This window comes from Pipistrellus kuhlii, unplaced genomic scaffold (assembly GCF_014108245.1).
Source record: "Pipistrellus kuhlii isolate mPipKuh1 unplaced genomic scaffold, mPipKuh1.p scaffold_m20_p_3, whole genome shotgun sequence".
NCBI lineage: Eukaryota > Metazoa > Chordata > Mammalia > Chiroptera > Vespertilionidae > Pipistrellus > Pipistrellus kuhlii.
In genome coordinates this window covers 84,534,596-84,551,548 of record NW_023425529.1, presented here as the reverse complement: position 1 = coordinate 84,551,548, position 16,953 = coordinate 84,534,596, and the positions used below count along the sequence as shown (strand labels likewise).

The window sequence follows — 16,953 nt, the reverse complement described above, 5'->3', positions numbered from 1 at the left end:
GTGGAGGAGAAGCCGGCTGCATTTACTGACCTAGTTAATGCCGGCCACTGCCCTGGCACTTTGGCATTGTTTTGCCCGCTGTACAGCCAAGGAAGCTGGGGCATGGTGAAAGTAGGGATGGTGTTGCTTCAGTTACCTACACCTGCATACCAGCGCCATACTCAGCACCTCTGAGAAACAGTGTTGGATGTATTTGTCCCCTGGATGCCATTTTTAAGTCAGAGGTCAATGTTAGTAGACACGGATTGGAAGAGGTAAGTTAGTATTACATGGCATTGAAAATTCCATCATACTTTTCTCAGGCAGGTTGTGTGTGTGAGAGAGTGGGGGTGGTGGAGTGGGGGGGGGGGAAAGCAGTGGACATTGAGTCCTTATGTACACAAATGCCTAAAATTAAAGGATTTTCACAGAAGCTTGAAAGATCTAGTGAAGTTACATCAGTCCTAATGGGCTGGAGTCCGAGTGAGACCAGGCAGGGCTTTTCACTTTTGTCCTCTGGTCCCGGAGCTGCCCCCAGGCCATCAGAGAGGCACCGAATCGCTTTAAGGAATACAAAGCCCTGGGGGCTTCCTCCACACTCCGCTGGCAGGTGCCCTCACTGTCTCACGTTTCATTAAACGGGATGGACCGAGATGAGGAAAGTGGGGGCGCGGGAAAGGAGCCGTTTTCTAAACTCAGTGCAGCTGGTGGAGGATGCTACCTGACTCAAGTGTGGCTTCAGTTTTGACACTCTTCCAAGACGATTGTGCCTCTCTGTCCCGCCCCTTCCTGCTGTTTTGCAGATACATCCACCAGGGAATTGTGTGTCAGGAAGGTGTGATTTTATTTAGTTTGTCCTTGAGTCCTGGTTTGTGCAGCACCTGTGTGCAGCCCACAGCCCTGGGGAGCAGGTAAGTGCATTAGGAAACAATTCTTTACATTCAATTTCAGCATCAGAGTCCTCTAACTGCCCTTTTATTATTAGCGTGTGGCAACCCTGCTCAGTTATTTGCAAAGTAAAAAGGCAGATGTCTGCAGAGTTTTGGGTAGGAAAGGAGTGAGCCAGTTCCCAAATTCATTTGTGAGGAAGAGGCAAAACAGGAGATGAAGCAAATTTTGACATTCTTCTGCCAGAACTCTGAATTGGCTGGGCGGAGGCCTGAAACCATGGAAAGCTATAGAATGAGCAGACTTTTCTAGAGCAGCTGGTCGATAATTTTGCACAAATTTTAATGTGTGCATTTATATTTATGGCTATCTTAATTTACACTGTAATATGTGTTTTTTTTAAAGCCCCTCCACATATGTTGAAAAAGGAATACCTAAAGAGTATAGCATATAGAGCACATGGGAGAAGATTATTCAGTGAAGGCAATTCAGAGACTTTTAGATTCTTAACTGCCAGCTCTAGGGCAGGGGGCTGGCGGGTGGGCGATGTGGGGATTCCCTGCCCAAAGCAGCAGGGGCTCAGCAGCTGCCCAGCATGGTTCCGGCCAGCCTATGAAATCTTAGTATTGAAACCTTTAGCCTTGGCCATGAATTAGTCACCATGTCCTTGAGGATTGAATAACCTTTTATCAAGAAATTCAGGATTGAAAGAGAAATCTAAGTCAAGCATAGAAGAAACAATCTAGAAATAAGAAGTTAACTGAGTAAGCACCTATTTTATTTGGGATTACAAAACAGTAACTAGAGAGTCATTTGCAGCCTGTGTCCTGTGCCCAGGGTGCTAGGCTGTGAGATGGCAGCAGCTTCCTGAGATCTCTGCATTCATGTGGATTGTATTTATCTGCTCAAGGCAGTGATGATTGTCGGCTTCCAGCCGTGTGCTTGGGCTGTCAGGCTGCTGCCATGGAAGTCCATGCCGTCCTCACCCCCATGAGTGACCGCAGCTTCCACAACAGAAACCTTGCATGCGTTCAGGCTTAGCTGTGTGTGAAGGGCCCCACATAACGGTAGCTCAGTTAATAGCATATTTCTCTCTCATGTCAAAGATGGGCTAGCAGGACAGGTCTGTCTGTGGCGCCATTAGATATCAGGATTTTTCTATCTTTTTTGAGGAGTTCAAGATGGCTCAGTGTCCCAGGCTCATGTCAGCCATGGGACAGGGGGAGGGGCAAGGGAGGGTATGCCGTTTCCATTTAAGGACCAAAAGTTGCACACATTCCTTCTGCTCACTTCTCACTGGCCAAAATCTAGTTCCATGGTAATTTCCTCGCGGCAGTCCTCACCAGAAGCATTGACAAGGATTCGATTTCATAGCCAGTCACTATGTGTAGGTCACTTGAGGTGACTGGCTATGAAATCAAATCCTTGTCAGGATTCGATTTTAGAAACTTCTTTTTACAGTGTCTATATAGTTAGAACCAAGACAACCTTCTTTCTTTCCTTCTTTCCTCCCTCCCTCCGGCCCTCCCTGCCTCTCTTCCTTCCTTCCTTCCACTCATTCATTTATTCTCTGTATCATTCAACAAATATTTGACTGCAATATACTGGAAAAAAAAGAACGGGAAAAATGCAGTCGCTATGTTCAAAAAGCTATAACCTCGCTTGGTGCTGGATGAGAACCCTGCTCTGGATGCCGTGTGAAGGCCGTGAAGATGGCAGAGACCCAGATGAGAGGGGGAGGGGGAGGGAGGGAAGCATGGGGGTTGGACGGTGGTCCTAGCTCTAATGCATTTTGGAGAGATAAACAGACAATAAAATTCAAGTATAAGAACTGGTTGAACTCACGAAACAGGATCCAAACCATGGCTTTGTGAGAGCATAAATGTAATTGTTTTATTTTTTACAAGTTACACATTAATACAAATTCTATCACATGCCTTATGCAAATCCTTCTGTCCCTTTTATTAGAGACTTATTTCACTGCTCAGTTAGCACCTAAGTATATTCAATTATTCAAAACCAATTGCTGAAGGTTGTTTACAGGGTAGGCAGGAGGTAGAAGCAAGCTAGCTATGCTTCCTGCCTGTGAGAAGTATGCCAAAACTAGTGAAAAAAATGGAGAAGAATAAATGTTTGCTCTATCTCAGCTCTTCTCTAGCTGAAAAACAAAGTGGAGTTTATCACAATTTGATACCTTTACTATTTTGTAAGCTTTTACTGGCACGATTGTAACACATTTTTAAAAAATTAGAAAGTAAAAAAATACCCTTTAATAGAGGTTGACCTGTGTGATTTAGATTTGAGTACTACCAGTCACTTCTTTTTTTTTTTTTTTTAATATATTTTATTGATTTTTGTACAGAGAGGAAGGGAGATAGAGAGTTAGAAACATCAATGAGAGAGAGTCATCGATCAGCTGCCTCTTGCACACCCCCCTACTGGGAATATGCCCGCAACCAAGGTACATGCCCTTGACTGGAATCGAACCTGGAGCCCTTCAGACCCCAAGCCGACGCTCTATCCATTGAGCCAAACCAGTCCCGACACTACCAGTCACTTCTGAGTTAAACAAAAGAGGCTGATGGAGATTATTTATGGAATTGGGCTCCAAGAAAACAACTCAATTTCCTGAAAAGGCGTATGTCTGTACTTCAAAGGGAAACATCTGTATTTCCTTTCCCCGAAATACTCCATTTGCCTCAAGTCCTGTGGCATTCAGAGGCCTCCATAAGATGCTGATGTAGTTTTTTGCATGGCAGTCTGTCCGGTTTTAAAATATACATACCTAGAGATATGTTTATAGACACTGTAAAAACAGCATTTTTTCTAAAAGAAGAAAAAAGCATCCACCATTCCAAAACCTCCATGTTCAATTGGGTCTGTTTGCTTCTAGCTTTTGTTAATATGCATACTCTCAGAGGCGCATTCATAATGTGCATGGCATTTAGTCTACTTTTTAAAAACTTAACTCTACACAGCTGATGTCTTTTACATATTTCTACATGACATTCATAATCATTCCAGTGGTTACGTAATATTCTACTATCTAAACTACTTACTGTTTCACATTGTGTAGTAGCCACGTCTTCACTACTGCAGGTACCACTGGGGCTCACATCTATGGCACACACACTTTGGGGAATGAGAAGAATCTGGGGGATGAGATGACTGGGTCTTAAACATGATGTCCTTTCTCTTTAACTCTCTAAAGCACATGTGTCAAACACAAGGCCCGCGGGCCAAATCCGTCCCGCCAGGCCTTGCAATGTGGCCCGCACCGCGCTGTCATCACTGCACTCCACTGCGTTTCCATCACAATGACAGTTTATGACTGTTCAGTAAACCATTCGGCCCGCGATTTAGGCTGGATTTTAGATTTTGGCCCCTTCTCTGATTGAGTTCGACACCCCTACTCTAAAGGCTGTGTAGATGTCCATTGCCTTCCGCAGAGGTTCTGGCTTCTAACCAGTTGCACTAGCCTTCTGTTATTATTTTTTTATATCCGAAGTTATCTACTGTAACATGTTCATGCCACTCTGTACATTCATCCTACTATTCCAGGCTTAACACTGAGCACTGGGACTACAAAAAAGAAGAAAAAACAGTCAGATGGGAGCCAGGTTTTTTGTTACACAATTACCTAAACACATGTAACCTTCTACCGGGTGCCATGAAAGAGAGGGGCGGGCGCTATGTGCCTCTTCCAGGGGAGACTGACTGGTCAGGTGGGGCCTACGTGCCCCCAGTGTTCACAGTGCTGGGGACTTGCCGGTGTCGTTTTCTTTGTCTTGACCATGCCTTCAGATCTCAGCCCCTGCCTCACCAACCAGCATTGTCTTAGTTTCTGATAAGGTTGGAAAGCAAATCAGTAGTGTGGAGGGGTGGTTTGAAAGTGCACTTCTCACACTGCATGCCCAGGTGTGTGTGAGCACGGGACCCTTCTCACAGCAGTTCCTGCAAAAACCAAACCTGACTCAAAGGAGACATCTAATCGTAGTAGGACCACTTGGAAACACTGTAATACTTTTAAATTAAAATTTTATTGTGTAAAATACACACAACACCATTTAATCGCTCTAAGTGTGCAGTTCGGTGGCCTTAGAGACACTGGCATTGCTGTGCAGCAGCGTAATCGTCAGGGCCAGAGCTTCCTTCCTCTTTAGGACTAAGCCACGTTCCACCGCATGCACAGACCGTATTTGCTATATGTTTGTTGGGTTGCTTCCACATTTTGACTGCCATGAGTTACACCACTGTGAACATGGGGCAGAACCAGCTGCTGGGGACCCTGCTCTCAGTGCTTTTGCATGTACACCAAGGGGCGGGGGGGTTGTACACCCAGGGGGGTTGTACACCCAGGGCGTTGTACACCCAGGGGGGTTGTACACCCAGGGCGTTGTACATCTAGGGGGGTTGTACACCCAGGGGGGTTGTACACCCAGGGGGGTTGTACACCTAGGGGGTTGTACACCCAGAGGGATTGTACACCCAGGGGGATTGTACACCCAGGGGGGTTGTACACTCAAGGGGGTTGTACACCCCGAGGGTTGTACACCCAGGGGGGTTGCTGAGTCAAATGCTAACTCTGGCAGCTGTGCTGTTTATACTGTGCTTCCATTGGGACCAAATTTTGTTTCTGCAGCAGCTCTCTGGGGTAAGGAGGCGTTACCATCTTCTGTGGCTCTGAAAAGTGGTTTCCCAAAGTGGCACAGTAAAGGGAAGTGCCCTGACTTGGAACCTGGCTTTCTCCTGGATCGCTCACCATTAAAAGTGGTGCCAATCACAGGTGCCCCCTCCAAGGATGATGGCCTTCTGGTTGTAAGAAGCTTGGTCTGCTACCAGCTTCTACCCTGACCCACCTTGACCATCTGGGCAGGCCTCACAGAGGTGAGGAGCAGAGGCTGTGCCACAGTCCCCGGACAAACGTTCCGCCTTTTGATCCGTGCTTCTCTCTTTCAGCTCAGCTCTGTCATCTGGACCATGAGGATCTGGTGGCTCCTGCTTGCCACTGGAGTCTGCATAGGGAGCGCGAACTCACAGGACATCTGCCGGCAAGGCCACCCAGGTGTCCCGGGGAATCCCGGCCACAATGGTCTGCCTGGAAGAGACGGACGCGATGGAGGAAAGGGTGACAAAGGGGATGCAGGTACTACCACCTGGTGGCTGTTAGCTGCTGTTCCATTTGTCCCTTCATTGCTTTTCCCTCATTCATTCGTTCATCACCTGTGTGGTCATCACCTACTGCTCACTCACCGGTTGCTCAGCACACACTTCCTGAAAGCCACTCCACACCAGATTCTGGGCCAAACGCCTGGGTGTGTATAGCGGAGGACAAGAGTGACAGAAACTCCGTCCTCATGGACTTTCTCACCTAGTGGGGGAACGGGTTATTAGCCATCCTCTCTGCTGCCGCAGTCCATTATCAGGAGAGCATGATGCCATAGATCTTCCTGCCCCAGAGGACAGGGCAGGTGTGATGCATCTTTGGCACATGGGGCTATAGAGAGACCAATTGCTATGTTTTTTTTTTCTTTATTAAGATATTACATATGTGCCTTTATCCCCCTATTTCCCCTCCCCAACACCCCTTCTCCGCTCATGCCCTTACCCCCCAGGTGTCTGTCCATTGGTTATGCTTATATGCATGCATACAAGTCCTGAGATTGATCTCTCCCCTCCCCCCCTTCCTCCTCTGCCTTCCCTCTGAGGTTTGACAGTCTGATTGATGTTTCTCTGCCTCTGGATCTGTTTTTGTTCAACAGTTTATGTTGACCATTATATCCTACATATGAGTGAGATCATGAGATATTTATCTTTCTCTGACTGACTTATTTTGCTTAACATAATGCTCTTCAGGTCCATCATTGATCAGCTGCCTCCAGCATGCCCCACACTGGGGATTGAGCCTGCAACCCAAGCATGTGCCCTGGCTGGGAATCAAATCATGACCTCCTGGTTCATAGGTCAATGCTCAACCACTGAGCCATGTCGGCAGGGTGTCTCCTCACAGTTTAAAAGGCAGAGCCTGGGTTTCCATAGCAACCAGGCAGCACACCTCTGTCATCCTTTGGCAGGCCCCGTTTATCTTTTATGAGGTCCCAGTGGTCACAAAGGGAGCAGGAACTGGAGGAGAAGACACATAAATGCGAAGGTGGGAAATTAGACTTCCAGAAACGGAGTCTCATTGAGGCTTTAGGAACAGATAAATTAATTCAGGAAGACCCACCTTCACAGGCTGCGGTAACCAGACACATGCTGCAGGAGGGTGAAACCCTGAAACGGGAGGAAAGGAAGCCATAGTCGCTGCTTAAAGCCACCACCAAAACACACAGAGCTGCATCCAGGGACCCAGCCCACTGAGGCGGAGATGTGGAGGGAGCACCTGGCCCCCGTCAAAGTTTTAGGATCCCAGACTGATTTCCATGATGGTGACCTAGTTCATTCTACTCCCAGGACCTGGGGCACAAAAGAGGCCGTGAGGAGGCTCTGGTGGGGCCGGTTCAGGCTCCTTCTCCACTTTGGATGTGTCGACATCTAGAAAAGAGTCATGCAGACCAGAGTCCATCAACTACCAGAGCTCAGAGCTTCTAGGAGCCTGGATCGACCTGGGGCAGCACTTTGTTCCGGGAGCCTGGGAGAGCCCCGGATTCAGAGGATCTCAGCCTCATTGATGGCAGTGTCCCAGCTCCCTGAGATAGAGCCGGTGGGGGTGGGCAGGAGAAGTTGCCTTGCCCAGGATGAGGGACTCAGGGGAGCGGACAGGGTGCCTGAGCCAGGCGAGGAGCTGCCTGGAGCTGCTGGAGAGGTTGTGGCTGAGGGAAGGCTTGCAGAGGCTGGTGCTCAAGGTGGGCTTTTCTAGGACAGAGATTTTCAACCTTTTTCATCTCATGGACCACATACAATAATTACTAAAGTTCTGCAGCACACACACACACACACACACACACACACACATATATTACTGATCTAATAAGAAATAGGTATAATTTTGATTGATTTGCAAAAAAAATAGTAATAGTAATTCCATATCCTTTTTAAAAAATGTTTTTAATGCTTTTATGGGTATGTACCTTGACCCGCAATCAAACCAGTGACCTCTTGGTGCATGAGTTAAAACTGAACCACTGAGCAACACCAGCTGGGCTTACCTCAACATGGCTTTTTAAAAAATCTGGTCCCCAGACTTTTATATAAGGATTTCTGGTACCAGAATTAACCAGTCGGATGCAACCATATGCAACATGACCAATAAGTTGCAACTCTATTATATGACCTATGTATTTATGGTTCAAGACAGGGCATTCAAATCGGACAGCTATTGTTGTGTTGGCTGTTGTCTTTTTCAAATGTACTTAACAATCAAAGGGAAAAGAGCTCAGCGCCCCTGACTAATAGTTGCATGTTTTAAAAGTTCTTCAGCACATCAGTTGAAAATAGCTGGTCTAGGGAGGTGTGGAGCAGGGCTAGCTGGTAGCTTTTCAGGTCTGCTGGACCCCAGTCCCACTTCTCATCCTCCACTTCCTCCTCCAAGTCCAAGTGTTACCTCTTCAAGCCTCCTACCATGATGCCCTCAGCTGCCAGGTTCACAACAAAACCTCTTGGAACGTCTGCAGCTTTGTGACTCTCCAGTGCCAGGTAGAGACCTTGCTCTAGTTGCCTTGCTCTTTAGACTATTCCAGTTGAAAGTTGGGCATCAGTCATGACCTCAAACTCCAGGGTTACATCAGCTTTCTCTAAAATCCGAGTATCCTTTGTTCCAGTCTCAAGGCAACATTTTGCAGCTCAGCACTTGTGGTGGAGTGAGGTGAGAGTCTCACCTTTGGGAACTCATCCCCTCTCGGATTCAAGAGTGGGCATGTGTGTTTTATTTACAAATATATGAAATTTTAATTTTTAATTTTAAAATATTTTATATACAGAGGAGATAGATAATAAGTAGACAAAGACAAATGCTTATATATCCAGCACCAAATTTGTCTATTTCTCCCTTATTGAATCTCTCTCCTTATTCTTCAATGTTATTCATTCTATTGAGTTTTTCGTAATTCTTCAAAGCATATATACACATATGTTTTGTTCAGAGTTCATACATGTAATATATACATACATTTCTCAGAAGTTTATTTAATCATACTTCTCACACTAATAATTAATTTCATTTTTTCTTACTCTCTTCAAATGTATTTTGTGTTTTAATAATGAATACTTTTAAGAACATTATCTGCATGTAATTTATGAACACATAAGTGCATATTAGAGTACATGTCCATTCTTTGTGACTTGGAAGTGTACATCATGAAAGCTTTGGGCCATTGTTCTAGACAATGGAAGAATTGAGACTTAAGCAGAGAAACAAAAAAAAAAAGAAGAATAGGAAGACTTATACTTCAGGGGTAGGGAATTGAGAGGGAAGGGAATTAAGAAGAAAGGAAAGGGAAGGAAATGTAGGGGGGACTGCTGCTCAGAGACTCCCCAGTAGCCAGGGTCTGCCTGAAGTCCCAGAAGACCAGACATCACTGATGTAAATATGCCCATGTTAGGACCAGGAAACTGGCCTTCCCTGTCCCTGTCACCTTACAGCTGGGTCCATGGACCTGAAGTCTGGGGAGTCTGTTGCTATGAGGGAAGCCATCTGGAGTGAACCACATCCTAGTAAGTTCTTCTACTGCCATTCCTAAACTTATAACATGGAGGGTGGAGCTCATAGAAACCTGTTTCCAGAATAAGATCTTGTGTATGTTCAGCAAAACCTCACTCACTCGATGTTCCTAATGGGGTCTGCCATGCCAATTGATCAGTGACATTTTCCATTACTTTAAAGCACTAGAGAGATCCTTTCAGTACCCTCCCTTCTATCCCAAATCATGTGTATAGCCATAGTCATCTGTGTTTTTGTAGTAGGCTAGTAAACCTTCCACTCCACTCTCCACAAGAGTGCTAGAAAAGGAGGATAAGACCCAAGAGGGTAGCAGAATAGGTGGAAGTTATATTTACCTCCTCCCAGGTCCAAACTGGAATTACAACTAAATTGTAGAACAATCAACCTGAAAAACCAGTGAAGACAAGCTGAACATCAATGGATATATTTTCCAGGCAGAAAATTAACAAGGACACTGAGGCCTTAGATGACATACTAGACCAGATGGATTTAATTGACATTTTTAGAGCATTTCATCCCAAAGCAGTATAATATACATTATTTTCAAGTACACATGGAACATTTTCTAGTAAAGACCACATTTAGGACACAAAACAAGTCTCAATAAATTTAAGAAGATTGAGATTATATCAAGCATCTTCTCTGTCCACAATTATAAGAAAAAAACACATACCTGAATAATTCACAAACACATGGAGGCTAAATAACATGTTGCTAAACAATTAAATGGCTCAACAATGAGATCAAGGAAGAAATAAAAAGATTTTTTGAGATAAATGATAATGAAAACACATAATCTATAGCAAAAGCAGTCCTAAGAGAGAAATTCATAGCATTACAGACATACTTCAAGAAACAAGAATATCTCAAATTAACAAGCTAAACCCTGTTTATTTCTAATTCTTATACCTAGTTCACTTAGGTGTATTGATTTTTACAGAGAGTAAGAAAGAGAGATAAGAGTTAAAAACATCGATGAGAGAGAGACATCAATCAGCCGCCTCTTGCACACCCCCTACTGGGGATATGCCCGCAACCACGGTACATGCCCTTGACCGGAATCGAACCTGGGACCTTTCAGTCCACAGGGCAGGCTGACGCTCTATTCACTGAGCCAAACCAGTTTCGGCTCCCATCGATGTTTTTAACTTTCTATCCCTCTCTCTTCCTCTCTGTAAAAAATCAATAAAGTATACATTTTTAAAAAGTATAATATGCTAATGATATGCTAAGGCAGCTCAATCGCTTGCTATGACGTGCACTGACCACCAGGGGGCAGACACTCTGACTGGTAGGTTAGCTTGCTGCTGGGATTCGGAGGATTGGCACTGAGTGGGATGAGCCAGATATGACCTAGAGCCCTCGGGTGGTTCCTGCCTGAGTGACCAACCTCCCGAATCCCTCCCTGGCCATGATTGTGCACTGGTGGGGTCCCTGGGCCTGGCCTGTGGCCTCTCACAATCTGGGACCCCTCAGAGGATGTCAGAGAGTTGGTTTTGGCCCGATCCCACAGGTCAGCATTATCCTAATTCCAAAACCAGGTTAAAGACAATACAAAGGAAGAAAGTTGTAGTTCAATGACCCTGATGAACATAGATGCTAAAATCTTCCACAAAATATTAGCAAACTGGATCCAGCAATACATTAAAAAGATCATACACCATGATCAAATGGGATTTATTCCTAGAATGTAAATTGGGTACGTCATCTGCAAATCAATTAATGTGTTATGTCACATAAATAAAAATAATGAAAAAATTTATATGGAATCACAAAAGACCCTGAATAGCCATAGTAATCTTGAAACAGAACAAAGTGAAGGTGTCATGCTACCTGATATCAAACAATACTGTAAGGTCATACAATCTGAAAACATACAATCTTCCAAAATTCAATCGGAAAAACCAGAAAACCTAATGAAATTGAAGTAATAATAAAAGAAACTTCCAGCAAACTAAAGTCTTGGAACAGCATAATATGGCATAAATACAATAGTTCAATGGAATAGAATAGAGAGTCCAGATATAAACCCACACCATATGGTCAATTAATAATTGACAAAGTAGGCAAAAACATATAATGGGGAAAAGACTACTCAGTAAATGATGTTGGGAAAATTGGACAGTTATATGCAAAAAATGAAACTAGACTATTTTTACACCATATACAAGAATAAACTCAAAGTGGATTAAATACTTAAATGTAAGATTCAAAACCATAAAACTCCTAGAAAAAATCATAGGCAGCAAAATCTCTGACATTTCTCCTAGTAATACTTTTTTTCTGATATGTTTTCCTCAGGTAAAGGAAACAAACTAAAAACAAATGGGCTCAGCCAGTGTGGCTCAATTGTTGAGCATTGGCCTATGAACCAGAGGTCATGGTTTGATTCCTGGTCAGGGCACATGCCCGGGTTGCGGGCTTGATCCCCAGTGTGAGGCATGCAGGAGGCAGTCAATCAATGATTCTCATCATTGATATTTCCTCTCCCTTTCTCTTCCTCTCTAAAATCAATAAAAATATATTAAAAAAAATAACAAATTGGATTACATCAAACTAAAAAGTTTTTGCACAGCAAAGAAAACTACAATACCAACAAAACATAAAAACATCCCATTGAATGGGTGAAGATACTCATGAATGATACATCTGATAAGGGGTTAATATCCAAAATGTAAATAACTCATATAACTCAACACCATAGTCAAACAATCTAGTTAAAAATATGGGCAGAGGACTGGAATAGACACTTTTCCAAAAAGAGCATGCAGATGGCCAACAGGCATATGAAAAGATGCTTAGTGTCACTAATCATCAGAGAAATGCAACTTAAAACCCAGTAAGATATCCCCTCATACCTATCAGAATGGCTGTCATCAATAAATCCACAAATAATAAGTGATGGTGAGGATTTGGAGAAAAGGGAACCCTAGTGCAGTGTTGGTGGGAATGCAGATTGGTACAGCCACTTTGGAAAATAGTATGAAGGGTCCTCAAAAATTAAAAACGAAGCTGCCTGTGACCCAGTGATTCCACTTCTATATAATGAAGAAATCCATAACCTTAATTTGAAATATGTACCCCTATGTTTATTGCAGCATTGTCTACAATAGCTAAGTTATGATAGTAACCCAAGTGTCAATCAATAGACTGGTGGGTAAAAAAAGTTATGGTACATATATGAAATGGAATATTATTGGGTTATACAAAAGAATAAAATCTTACCATTTGGGACAGATGAACCTAGAGGGCATTATGCTAAGTAAAATAAGTCAGTCAGAGAAGGACAAATACCATATGATTTCACTTATATGTGGAATCTAAAGAACAAAAATAAATAAGCAAACAAAATTGAAACAGACTCATTGATGAAGAACAGACTAACGGTTGCCAGAGGAAGATGGGTTTGAGGACTGGGTAAAAAAATGTGGAGGAATTAAGAAGTACAAATTTGTCCATGGCTGGATACCTCAATGATTAGAGCAGTGGCCTATGCACCTGAGTCTCCAGTTCAATTCTTGGTCAAAGGCACGTCTCAGGGTTTCAGGTGCATCTTTGATCCCGGTGAGGCCATGTGTGGGAGACCAACCTATCAATGTCTTTCTCATATTGATCTTTCTCTTTCCCACTTTTTCTTTCTCATCCCTTCTCTCCCTTCCACTCACTTTAAAAAGTAATGGGAAGCCAAAACCAGTTTGGCTCAGGGATAGAGCATCAGCCTGTGGACTGAAAGTTCCCAGGTTTGATTCCAGTCAAGGACATGTATCTTGGCTGTTGGCACATTCCCAGTAGGGGGTGTGCAAGAGGCAGCTAATCAATATTTCTCTCTCATCGGTGTTTCTAACTCTCTATCCCTCTCCCTTCCTCTCTGTGAAAAGTCAATAAATTTTTTATATATCAATCAATATATTTTTTTTAAAGTAATGGGAAAAATATCCTCTGGTGAGGATTAACCACAAAAATCAAAGAAGAAGTAGTATAAAATGGTAATTACAAAATACTCACCAAGATGTAAAGTAGAGCATAGGGGATATAGTCAATAATATTGTAATACCCATGTATGGTGCCCAGTGGGTACTGGAAATATTGGAAGAACACTTTGTAAAGTATATGATTAACCACCATGCTGTACACCTAAAACTAATACAAAATAATTTTAAATGTAAACCGTAAATGAAAAATAAAATGTTCTATTCAAAACATAAAAGGAAATACAGGAAAAGAGAAGTGAGAAAGTCATCCAATGCCTCTGACATTTTTAAAATTAATTTTTAGAGAAAGGAAGGGAGAGAGAATGAGTAATATTGATGTGAGAGGGAAACACCTATTGATTGCCTCATGACTGGGAATCAAACCTGCATTGTTTGATGTATGGGACAAAGCTCCAACCAACCGAGCCACACCAGCAAGGGTGCCTCAGACATTTCCTCACGTCATGAGTGCTCCTCACATGAGAAAACACGATTGTGATTATCCGTGCACATGCTCCCTTCTTGTCCTGCGTTTTGGAGCTGAGTGCTTGAGAAGTCCAATTCATTTTATAATAATTCACTTCTTTTCCACAACTCAGCACCCTTACTGCTCCCTCACATCTGCCTCTCTCCAGTCTGCATCATTGATTGAGACCGGTATCTAGGAAAATTGGAAATTCAACTCTTGTCTTTTTTTTCTCTTTCCCACTTAGGAGAACCAGGACATCCTGGCAGTTCGGGGAAGGATGGAATGCGAGGACAGAAAGGAGAACAAGGTCAGAAATCGTGTTCCATTTGACCATGCTCTAATTCTGAACCATTAATGACTGCGCAGTAAATATTAAGTTCTTTCCAAGGACAAGCACTTCACTAAGCTGTGGGAATGACCCAACAATAAAGGTAACAGTTCTTGTTCTCCGGAAGCTCATAATTCAGTGCAGAGATCAGCAAACTTTTTCTGCAAAGGCCAGATAGTATTTTCAGCTTTGCTGGCCATATGGTTTCTGCCACTGCCACTTAACTCTGCCATCATAATGAAAAGCAGCTGTAGTCTCTATTTATATAAGTGAGGAAGTGCTTCTGGGAAACGCTGTTTATGAAAAATGAAATCTGAATTTTATATAATTTCCATGTATTATGGAACGTTATTTGTGATTACTTAAAAATGTAAATTATTCTTAGTTGTGGGCCATTTAAAATCAAACAGGCTCTACCTGGTTGGCTCAGAGGATAGAGCGTTGGCCTATAGACTGAAGGGTCCCAGGTTTGATTCTGGTGAAGGGCACATGCCGGGTTGCGGACTCGATCCCCAGTAAGAGACATGCAGGAGGTAGCTGACCAATGATTCTTTCTCATCATTGATGTTTCTATCTCTCTCTCCCTCTTCCTTCTTCTTTGAAATCAATAAAAATATTAAATAGATAGATAGATACTGTAGATAGATAGATAGAATCAGATAAGGCACTGGATTTGGCCTTTGATGATAGCTTGCTGCAGCCTCAGTTAGAGCATGAGCATTGAAGAATGACACTGCATTTTGACTCAGTGCCTCTTCATGGAGAAGCTGGCATTGAATTGGGCCCAGAAAGGAAGGGAGGAACCTTGGCAAAAAAGAATGGAGAATAGTTGTATAATGGTCACTTTGTAAGAGGATGTTCTAAGTATTGACTCAATACAACAGCCTGTAAGGGAAGTAATATTATTAGCCCAATAGTACAGGGGAGGAAACAGAGGTGGCTAGTCAGCTTGGCTAACATCCCCCCGAGTATAAGTGGTGGAGTGAGGATTGAATTCTGGCTTTAACTTAGAGTCCATGCTCACAACCATTGCTCTCCAGGCAAGGCGAAGGAACCTGGAAGCACGGAGCTACTATGCACATTGGCAAGTAACGCAATGTAGTTGGCACAATGGACAGGCTGGGCCGGGCAGCAGAGAGCAGTGAATGCTCACTCCCATGAGGAGCTTTTCAGGTTACTTTCCTGAAAGTAACCTGAGCTAATTCCAAAGACGTTTCCTCAAGGATTGGCATTGTTTAGCAGTCAAATAGATGGTAAAGAGTTGGACCTTGTGATGAGAGTCCTGACACTAGTTCAGTAGTGTTTTGTGTGGGGAGTACACTGTTTTATCACACGTGTATACTCAATAGTAGAAAAACCATAATAAATTGATTTCACAGGTGATGTTCCACAAAACACTTTTTTCTTGTTTCTCTCTCTCTCTACCTAGGAGCAGATGGAAGAGTTGAAGCAAAAGGCATCAAAGGAGATCCAGGCTCCAGAGGGCCCCCAGGGAAACATGGGCCAAAGGGATTTGTTGGCTCCACAGGGGAGCGAGGCCTCAGAGGAGAGACTGGTCCTCAAGGGCAAAAGGGGGAGAAAGGTGATGTGGGTCCCATTGGCCCAGCGGGGCTAAAGGGCAGCACTGGGCCTGTGGGCCCAACTGGTGTGCAGGGCCCCATGGGCCCCCTGGGGAAGCCTGGTCCCAAGGGCGATGCTGGGCCCTTGGGACCTCAAGGGGAGCCAGGAGCCCGGGGAATGAGAGGCTGGAAAGGGGATCGAGGAGAAAAAGGAAAAATTGGCGAGACTCCAGTCTTGCCAAAAAGTGCTTTCACCGTGGGGCTCACGGTGCTGAGCAAGTTTCCTTCCTCAGACGCACCCATTAAATTCGACAAGATCTTGTATAATGAATTCAACCATTATGACATAGCTACGGGGAAATTTACTTGCCACATTGCAGGGGTCTATTACTTCACCTACCACATCACTGTCTTCTCCAGGAACGTGCAGGTGTCTTTGGTCAAAAATGGGGTGAAAATACTGCACACGAAGGACGGTTACATGAGCTCCGAGGACCAGGCCTCGGGCGGCTTGGTGCTGCCGCTGAAGCTGGGGGACGAGGTGTGGCTGCAGGTGGCCGGAGGGGAGAGGTTTAACGGCCTGTTTGCGGATGAGGATGATGACACAACTTTCACGGGCTTCCTTTTGTTCAGCGGCCCGTGATGGGGAGTGCTTATAAATCTGCCTTGCCGTCCATCAGATTGACTAGTAGCTCTGTGAAGACACAGTAGGTGGTTTTTCTATATTAATTACTCTCCGTATTGTAATTATCATAGAAAGGTAAAAATAGAAATGTTATTCTTTTTTAAAAAAATAAATCTTTATTGTTCATATTATTACAATACAAATGTTCCTCAATTTTTCCCCCCTCCGTTGTTCCCCTCCACCAGATTCCCACCCCACCCTCTGCCCTTTCCCCACCCCCCATTGTCCTCATCCATAGGTGCACAGTTTATGTTCTGTCTCTTCCCACAGCCCCACTCCCTTTTTCCCTGAGAATCATCAGTTCACTCCCCTTCCATACCTCTGATTCTATTATATTCACCAGTTAATATTGTTCATCAGATTTTTTTTTTAATTCCCTTGGTTTTTAGATTCACTTGTTGATAGTTACGTATTT

The 16,953-nt window shown here is 43.8% G+C and overlaps 1 protein-coding gene across 2 annotated transcripts; it reads left to right on the top strand.

Annotated features, from left to right (window-relative positions):
• Positions 1–770: 770 nt before the first annotated feature.
• Positions 771–16,638, top strand: LOC118730033 (complement C1q and tumor necrosis factor-related protein 9A). 2 transcript variants are annotated; one of them, XM_036457714.2, is made up of 4 exons: positions 771–890; positions 5,827–6,013; positions 14,211–14,273; positions 15,724–16,638. In XM_036457714.2, exons 2-4 carry the CDS (start codon positions 5,848–5,850, stop codon positions 16,494–16,496), a joined length of 1,002 nt encoding a protein of 333 aa, XP_036313607.1. In that variant the 5' UTR covers positions 771–890; positions 5,827–5,847; the 3' UTR covers positions 16,497–16,638. The 2 variants fall into 2 exon arrangements, with proteins under 2 accessions (XP_036313607.1, XP_045444399.1); XM_045588443.1 differs by having other exon boundaries at positions 807–890; positions 5,832–6,013.
• The last annotated feature ends 315 nt before the right edge of the window (positions 16,639–16,953 follow it).

Coding starts and splice junctions, on each gene's coding strand:
- LOC118730033 (XM_036457714.2), top strand. CDS start 5,848: ATGAGGATCTGGTGGCTCCTGCTTGCCACTGGAGTCTGCATAGGGAGC. Junction 6,014..14,210: donor GGGTGACAAAGGGGATGCAG/GTACTACCACCT, acceptor TTTCCCACTTAG/GAGAACCAGGACATCCTGGC. Junction 14,274..15,723: donor AGGACAGAAAGGAGAACAAG/GTCAGAAATCGT, acceptor CTCTCTACCTAG/GAGCAGATGGAAGAGTTGAA.